The sequence below is a fragment of the Octodon degus genome, unplaced genomic scaffold (genome assembly GCF_000260255.1).
Source record: "Octodon degus isolate 3935 unplaced genomic scaffold, OctDeg1.0 scaffold00279, whole genome shotgun sequence".
NCBI classification, from domain to species: Eukaryota; Metazoa; Chordata; class Mammalia; order Rodentia; family Octodontidae; genus Octodon; species Octodon degus.
The window spans coordinates 1,639,987-1,648,706 of record NW_004524855.1 but is presented as its reverse complement, the minus strand read 5'-3'; the positions used below and the strand labels follow the sequence as shown (position 1 = coordinate 1,648,706).

Below are 8,720 nucleotides of genomic sequence, written 5' to 3'. Positions count from 1 at the left end.
TGGGCCAAGCTTGAAGAGGTGTGCGGGACGAGAGTGGAGCCAGCCTGTGAGCCACTCCTCGCAGGACGTCGGCAGAGGGACTTCTCTATGCCTCAGCTTCTGTACCTGAGAAATGGGGGGTGAGGTGGGGTCATACTCCGTAACAGTTCAGGAGACCGCAGTATTGGACTAGGTCCCGATAGCGCGGACTAGAACAAAGCTGGACATGGGATCAACTGCAATCCCTGAGGCTGAGGAGGCCGAGGCAGGAGAGTCACAAGTTTGAGCCCTGTGTCAAAATAAAATGAGCTGGGGATGTAGCTTGGGACCCAAGATTCAATCCCTGCACCACCAAAAAAATAAATTCAGTCACTTGCACAAATTCTGCATCACCAAGCCAAAGCTAAGTTGCCTGCCTGACCTTCCGAGAAATCAGCAGAGCAAAAACCAGTACAGGGGCCAGGGAGGTAGCTCAGTAGAATAAGCGCTTGCCTGGCAAGCGCAAGGACCTGAGTTCAATCCCTGGTTCTGCAAAAAAAAAAAAAAAGCCAGTACAGCACCGCATCAGGACACAGCCCGGTGTATGGAGCTTGCCTGGTTCTCCAGTCAAGCAATAAAGCCACTCGGAGCCAGGCATGGTGGTTCACACCTGTGATCCCAGCACTCAGGAGGCCCAGGCAGGAGGATCGTTGGGAGTTCGAGACCAGCCTGGGCTACAAAGTGAGCTCAAGGCCAGCTTGAAGGAACTGCATAGGGAGACCCTGTCTTTAAAAGACAAAGCAAGCAGGTCAGTCAGCCATGCAGGTCTTTAGGCAGAACTTCCTGGCTGGCCGTGACCCCCTTTCCATAAGCACCATGCGCCCCAGCCTCCCAGGTCCTAGTACACTCCTTCAGCGTGGGTCCAGGTCTGTCCTGACCCCCGCAGGCCAAAAGGAGGCGCCCCTCTCCCGCCCCGTATGCTCTTGGCACTAGCACACGCCCAGCAGGCTCTTACTGAAGGGCCCATTCCGACCTTGAGACAGGGCCTGGCTGCCCAGGTGGGGCTCCTTTAGGACACCGCAACACCTCTCCTCACTTACTTGAGGAGCGCGTAGGAAACAGCTTCAGGGCAGGGAGAGCTCCACTCCAAGGCACCTGAGTGGGGTGCGCAGGAGGGGCTGGCTCTGGGCCGTCCAGCAGGGGGATGCCTCTGGGTAACACTTTGTGGTGAGACCGCAGTGAGGCAGAGGCACAGCCCTGAGATCAAGGAGGGGTGTTTCTGGCAGAGGAAATGCGCCCCCAAGTCCTTCATCATGGGGCTCCCGTCACCTGCCCAGGCTCACCACTCCTCCTCTGTGGACACGGTGGTTTTCTTCCCTCTGTGGCTCCAGCAATCAAACCCTGAGCCTCTTGCACTTGAGGCAAGCAGTGCAGCACTGAGCTGCACACCCAGTCCTTTTTCTTTTAAATTTTACTTCAAGGTAAGGCCTCAGTAAATTACCCAGGCTGACCTGCAACCCAAGATCCTCCTGACTCAGCCTCCCCAGTGCTTGGATGACAGGCGTGCGCCACCACACCGCCTTCCTAGAACTGTTAACACAGCAGAGCACACGCTGTAACCCAGCCACTCGGGAGGCTGAGGCAGGAGGATTGAGGAGAGTTTAAGGCTGTTTCAAAAGAGAAGAAAAAAGTCACACCGGCAGCCATGCATAGCGGCGCTCACAGCAGCACAGCTAGCACTAGCTGCATCTTGGAAGCAACTGTGTGACCACCAGCAGAAGGGTGGATAAAGGAAACGCGGGGCTCTGTGCAGTGGAGCACCACACTGCCACAAAGAAGGCAAATCTGAGTCGCTGGTAGGCAAATGGCTGCACCAGGAGTCCGTGATGTTAAGTGAATCCGACCCGTAGTGTAAATATCACGTGGTTTCTCTCACATGAGAAACAAACTATGGATAAGGTGTAAAATGAAATATCAAAGGGGAAGGAGATCGCGAGATGGAGGGTGGGAGGGCAGAGGGGAAGAGGGCTGGCAAAGGGACTAAGGCAGCTGCGTGCATGTGCCAACTCCACGCAGGCGTGACCATCGTACCCTGCAGACAAGGACTAAAAACATGATTTTCTTAAAGTCTTTCTAGCCAGGCGTGGTGGCACACGCCTATAATCCCTGCACTGGGATTGCTCGAGGCCAATCTGGGCTACAACGTAAGCTCAAGGCCACACTGAACTGCACAGCGAGACCCGGCCTCAAAAAGACATGATGAGCTCGCTAGGACGCGGCAGGGCCTCGCGCGGACGCTCGCCGAGCACGAGCACGAGCACGAGCACGAGCACGAGCACGAGCGAGGCCCTGGGCTCCGTCGGCTTCCGGCTGCTGGGAATCCCTTCTGGGGGCGCCCGCACCGGAGCCTGGGCGCGGGGGCGAGACGGCAGGCCCGGGAAGGCCGGCCCGGTTCTGACCCTGCTCGCCAGACCCGGTGGGCCCGGCGCCGCGCGGGCACGCGGAGAACGCTGGACGCAGGCGGCGTCGCGAAGGCGGGGACCGCGCTTTGGAGGCGCCCCGCGCGCGTCCGCCTCAGGAAACTTCACACTGGGGGTCACGAAGGAGGCGCGGCCAGCTCCTGCCAGGTCCCAGGTCCCGGGCGCCGAGGCCGCCTGGGGTGGAAGCCGGCCGTGGGCAGCCCGGCGACCTTAGGGAGTCAGCGGCAGCCGGGCGTAGCTTCCCCGCCGGGTCCTCTAACACCTCCCCTTTATGACTTTTTGGCGCGAAGCCGCGAACTACATTTCCCATCGTGCCCCGCGCTGGACGTGTGGGCCCCGGATCGCACCCCCTCAGGCCCCGCGCGCCCTCGACTTCCCGCCCGCCCACCCGCGGCGCAGTGCGCATGCGCCCTCCACGCCCGCGGCGCCCAGCCCCAGCGTGACCCGCCCCGCGCACGCGCAGGCAGCAACCCTACGCCCCAGAGTTAAGGCGCGGCTTTGGCGGCGCCTTTCAGCGAAGTCGCACGTGAAGTATACAGTGGCGGGAGCCGGGTAAGTGAGGGCCGAGGCTAGGCTGGACGGGCAGGGCGGCTGCACACGTGGCCGGAGTGCTGCGGCCCCGCGAGGGGAGCAGGGCGGAGCCGCGTGGCCTCGAAACCGGAGCGGGGAGGGGGTCCTACGTCGAGTGGCGGGTCCTGCCCCTGGGACCCGGATCCTCGTTGCTACGCAACCGGGGCGGCGTTACTAAGTAACTGGAGGCGCGGGTTTCTCAGATGCTGAGGATGCACGTGCTGAGGGAGAGGTGCCGGGCGCTTTGGGGCGCTGCCCTCCATGCACTGAAACCCGACCTCCGCGCCGGAACCCCCAGCCCTGCCTCGCTCCCCGCGGGGTTGCGCTTACCCCGGTCCCAGCCCGTGGGTCGCCCAGTGGCCCTCGCCTGCCCGCAGCGCAGCCGCTTGGCAGGGACTGCTGTCTGAAATAGCACATGCCACTGACACCCCGCCCCGGAGCCCGGCCCTTCGGAGGACGGCAGGGCTGCCTGGGTGCCCGCTGCCTCCCGTCCCGGACAGTTGCTGGGCCACGATTGTCAGAGGCTTAGCCGGGGGTTGCCCGACCTGCCAGGACGCTAACTTCATCCTGCTTGCAACCAGCCAAGCTTTTCTGGTGGCCACTTATGTTTGGATCCACTGTTAAAATAACCACCCTCGTCCGACCGCTCCGTGGCTCTCTTACACTAATTGCTTTTTTTATTTTTTAATGTTACTCATTGCTTCTGAGGAGCCTCTGATACTCAGCGTTTGTGAGTTATCTTTCTGTTCGCGGTGTTGGGGATTGCAAGAAAAGTTAGTTACAGGTTGGGTTTGCTGGCCAGGTGGGGGTAGTCTGGGAATACATTGCTACATGCTGGTACAATGCAGTGGCACATGTGCGGGCTGGTGTCTTCTACAGGTGTTTACAGAGCGCTGGCAGAAACACAGTGACTCCTTGCAGCAACCTGGCTTCACCCAGTATTACGTTTGAGAAAAGTGAAATTCAGGAGCTTAAGTAACAGAGTGGCTTAAGCCTGGCGTGGGAATGCTCACCTGTAACCCCGCCTGTGGCACTTGGAAGCAGGAAGCCCGGTTTGAGACCAGTTTGGCCTATGTGGCAAGTCCCTGACCCCAGAGCAACAACAAAGAAAGAGCTGCTGTCTTTTTGTTTGTGGGTGAATTGAACCCTCAGTGTAAGTCTAGGGTCCTCTGTCACTGCTGCACTTAGGCAGCTTTGCCTCTAGCACTGCCCCCAGGGCTGCTGGCCGTTTGTGGCACCCGTGTGGTTGTATCTCCTGGATCCCTGGGGAGCTTCTTACACAAAAGGCCGAACTCCTGTCTGGAGGATGGTGAGTGAACAGTCTTGGGGGGCTTCCTTCCTGAGCTCCCCACTGCCCTACAGGGACAGCCCCCTAGTCTGTCATGACTCACAGCCTGCCCCACCCTGGTACCAGACCACAGCTGACCCCATAGTTCATGCTTTGCACCGGCCTAGTGAGGAAGGCGGTTTCCCCAGCCCAGCTGCACCTGCAGGACCTGCCTGAGCAGAAGCGGGAGGGCTGTCCCTCTGTTCTGTCATCTCCGACCTCCTGGCATACAGCACCCGGACCTGGAAGAGGCTCTCCTCCCAGACTTCCAGCTCTGTTGACGTTTGGCGGAACTTTAAGCCTCTTGTGTGAGGCACATCGGGATGGGGTGGGGTGAGAAGAAATAGAATCCTAGTTGTGCTCTGGGACTGGGTCGGCACAGGCCTCTCTAAGCCACACTTGTCGGATTGAAGTAGAGGGGACTGAAATGCAAGACTGCTACGAGCTAAATGAGACAGCAAAGTAATAAGCACTTTGTAATTACAAGGCACCTCACAGAAAGCTTTATGTGTGCAATAAATAAAAATTGTTATGGTCCAGTGCCTACTCTTTGTCTGAGATCAGGCATTGTAAGAGTTGAAAAAGTATAAGCCAGACTTCTACCTCTCAGAGGCTGAGACTGATTCAGGTTTGGATTATCATGACCTTTTTCTTATTAAAGGATTTGAAGCCAGGCATGATGTCGCACACTTGTAATCCAGCACTTTGGAAGGCTGTGGCAGAAGGATTGCAATTTCAAGCCCAGCCTGTGGGCTAGAGATGGAGCTCAGTGCCAAGGCCCTGGGTTCAGTCTTTAGTACTGCTGAAAAAAACCCTTAAAAACATTTGATTAGGCCAATGTGAGGAGACAGCGGTGGTGGGTCGGGGCCTGTAGCCTGAGCTTGACCCGGAAATAATGAGCACAAGTCCTGCTAGAGAGCAGCTCTGAGAAACTGGCCGGCTGGCCATCCAGGCTCATTTTGTCCAAATGCCACCCCTGGCACCTTACGGGACTTGGTTACTCATGCACATCAGAGGGTCGCCTGGCTCAGGGCAGGTGGCCACCCGGAGGGTGAGGCTGGCACAGAGTGAAGCAGGCCTCTCTGTGTGGGAGGCGGTGGCCCTGTCACCCTGACCTGGGGTAGGGGAGGTGACATCTGATTCCTCCTAGTGGAGGCCCTGGGATGCAGGAGCCAACCCAGGACAGCAGCCCCGCACTGTGAGGCCTTAGCGTGGTTGTGGCTGTGGTTGTGCCCCGCAGTGCTCAGGGACTGACCTCATCTCCGGCCCTGGCAGGCAGGAGCCATCTGCTTCTTGCCCGGTGCCAGCGAGAGTAGGAGGCTTCCCTGCCCAAGGCCAGTCCAGAGGACTACAGGTTTTGCAGCCTGCTTGACTGCCATCTGGCAGCAGCAGGCCAGACAGCACCCAGAATGTAATATTTTTAGAAGCCTTTTTTTGGAGCACTTTCCTTCCCAGTAAGCAAGAATGAGAACACCCTTCTCTTCCCTCTCTGCCTTCTCCATAGCTGCAGCATTCTGGCCTACCAAGGGCCTTGGTAACTGTTGGCTGTCTCCAGGCCTTGTCTGACCTCTGATCCTCACTCAGGTCGAGTTTCTGCAAATGCCCAGGAATCCAAGTCATTTCTCACCAGGAAAGGAGGGGATTCGCTGGCGCTGTCTGACCAGCACGTGGCTTCAAACACAAGGTGGACCTGCCCACGTTCTGCCTGGCTGATGCTCGCTTGCCTAGGCGAGCTGGTGCGTGTTGGGTCTTAACTTGTCTTGAGCATCAAGTTACGGATGGATCAGAGCAGCAGGTGTCAGGTGGAGCCGTGGCTCGCCCCGCTGGCTGTGGAGGCCCAGTGCACTCTGGCGCCTGTGATCCATCGCCTGGCTTTCTGCATCACTTCTGAGACCTCTGTCGGAAACGCACAGCAGAGCAGTTACGTGTGGGTGCAGCGTGGGGTGCACCTGGAGCTGCCCCGGGCTTCCCTTTCCTACTTAGAGCTCCTGCTTTCTCCAGGTGGGGTTCAAGGAGAGGTCATTCAGGCCAGACCAGCCCACCTGGTGTGACTCAGGGCAGTTCTCTAAGCCTTGCCTGTCAGGGGCAGCAGTGGAGCTCCTCATGCCACAGTTGAGACTGCGTGTCGTGTCTCTGTATGTGACGATGTGTGTACACTTGTGGTGCTTCGGTTTCCATCACACTGCCTAGCGCACAAGTCCTGTATCCCCAGCGAGGGTTCTTGGGTTCCAGCATGCAGCGTCTTCTGCAGATGAAGACACAGCTTTTATTTGTACCAGGTCTTTCAGACACACCTGGGTTTGTGCAAACACAGCCCTGGGGAGTGGGGGCTCCCTGGCTACCAGGATGATGAGGGGCTCATGCCAGGGGAGCCAGGCCTGCGCCCTGGTTTGTGAAGGAGGGAGCTGACGATTTGGTTGGGCAGCCAACATAATGTGTCTCTGGAGCGCATGGGGTTCAGAGTACCCCTGGTAGCCAGCATGCAGTGACTGGGTAGGGGGTACCCCTGGAGAGCATTTAGCTCCCCTCCCTGGCCGCCTTCCTCTGGGGTTCATCAGCACCCTTAGGATGAACAGCAAACGAATGTTTCCCTGAGTCCTGGTGACGCTCTGACAGTGAGTGCAACCAGAAAAGGGCTGAGGGAAGCTGGCAGGCAGAATGCAGGCAGCCGCAGCGGTGGTGATGCTGTGTGGGGGTGGCCAGCAGGAATCTCCACAGGGGTCCCTCCTGGTCACAGCAGCCTGCTGTAAAGACGGAGTGACAGGAGAAACTGAGTTGGTTTTACCTGGGTCCTTGCAATGGCCCTCTGCTTTGTGCAGTGGAATGGGGTGGGAAGCTTTCTAAGTCCAGGCCACCCCCAGACAATGATGTCAGAGCCTCAGGCTTGGGACTCACACATGGGAACTGTGTGACCCCCCAGGTGGTCCCACAAGTGTCCTGACCAGCGAGTGCGGTGTAGGAGGCAGAGGCTTGATGGCCTGGCCTGCATTTCGCCTAGTCTCCAGCTCTTCCTACTGGGGCTGTGAGGAGGAGGCCACAGCCTGTGTCCAGGCGCTCTGCACGCACTCCTTCCCCACCAGGCGGGGCAGGCCAGTCGGGTGCTGCTTTAGACCGTTTTTACATCAGTTTAGGTAGATGCTGCGCTGCCCGAGACAGGGTCTGAGCGTGAGAGTCGCAGAATTCCCTGGGACCATAGCACCTAAGTTATCAGGTGTTTAGAGTCGGGGTAACCTTCAGCGAGCACCTCTAAGCTCCTTGACTAGTGCCCATCTGCTGATTAATATTAATATGAAGGCGGGAAGAAGAACTTCGGGGAGTTGGTTCCGACCCCAGCTGCCATATTCTTCCCCAGACCTGGCATGGCAGCCCTGGGGGGCCATCCAGCGCAGGCCACATGCGTGCTCAGAGCCAGCCTGGCGATCCTCATGGCCCTCGCCCTCCTGCACGGAGCCTGGTCCCAGCCTCACCAGGACTTTGCGCCACCAGGCCAGCAGAAGAAGGAGGCCTCTCCTGACCCCCTGACCCAGCTCGGGCGAGCGCTGCGGGGGACCCTAGACAACTGGCTGGGCCGGGAGACCATGCACCTGGTCTCAGAGGTGAGGAGGACGAGCCCTGCGGGGCAGTGTATGTGAAGCACAGAGAAGAGAGGGCCATCCTTAGCTTGGGGCAGAAGCCTAGGCGTCCAGAACTCTGAGTTCCACACTCAGCAGCCTTTTGCTTTCTCGGGCTCTAGGGCCGCTTGGCCCTGCCCTGTCCTCCCTGGCTCCTCCCTTTCTCAGCCCAAGGCCTGGGAAGTGCACCCATTTTGGAACCACTGGTGGGCCTGGCCTGACTGGCAAGGGATCCAGACCAACTGTGCCTGCCTATAGAGGGCAGGCGGCTGTCCTGCCTGGTGGCGAGCTTAGGCCCACACTGACAGGTGGTGAAGACCGAGGTAGGCAGAGAGAACGTTCACAGCAGTGCTCAGCTGCAGACTCCTCCCGGTGCGCCCTCAGGGCCCCACTGCCAGGACACACTGGCCAAGGTGCAGGCGCCCTCCCCACAAGCCTGGCCCAGCCAAGCAGCTTGCAGGAGAGGTGCTGGGCTCCCTTGGGGCTCTGCTCACGTGTACTCTTCCCACAGACCCTGTCACAGGTGACATGGGCCATCTCCTCGGCTGTCTCGGTGGCCTTTTTCGCCCTGTCTGGGATTGCAGCTCAGCTCCTGAACGCCCTGGGGCTGGATGGTGAGTGAGCAGACTGGTGCACTCCTTCACCTCGGGAGTCTCCCATCCCAGGCTGTGCTGGAGGTGTGGCCAGAGAGGAGGCTGCAGCCCCCACCTGTGTGGGACCAGGTGTTTACCCTCCACCTGTGTGGGACCAGGTGTTTACCCTCCACCTGTGTGG

At 58.9% G+C, this 8,720-nt stretch overlaps 1 protein-coding gene across 1 annotated transcript in view; it reads left to right on the top strand.

Annotated features, from left to right (window-relative positions):
* Window positions 1-2,855: 2,855 nt before the first annotated feature.
* Window positions 2,856-8,720, top strand: part of Tmem109 (transmembrane protein 109) — a 7,302-nt gene continuing 1,437 nt past the window's right edge. Inside the window, exons 1-3 of the mRNA XM_023707043.1 lie at window positions 2,856-2,990; window positions 7,688-7,931; window positions 8,458-8,560. Coding sequence (XP_023562811.1) covers window positions 7,695-7,931; window positions 8,458-8,560 — 340 coding nt within the window. The 5' untranslated portion in view covers window positions 2,856-2,990; window positions 7,688-7,694. The remainder of the gene's footprint in view (window positions 2,991-7,687; window positions 7,932-8,457; window positions 8,561-8,720) is intronic.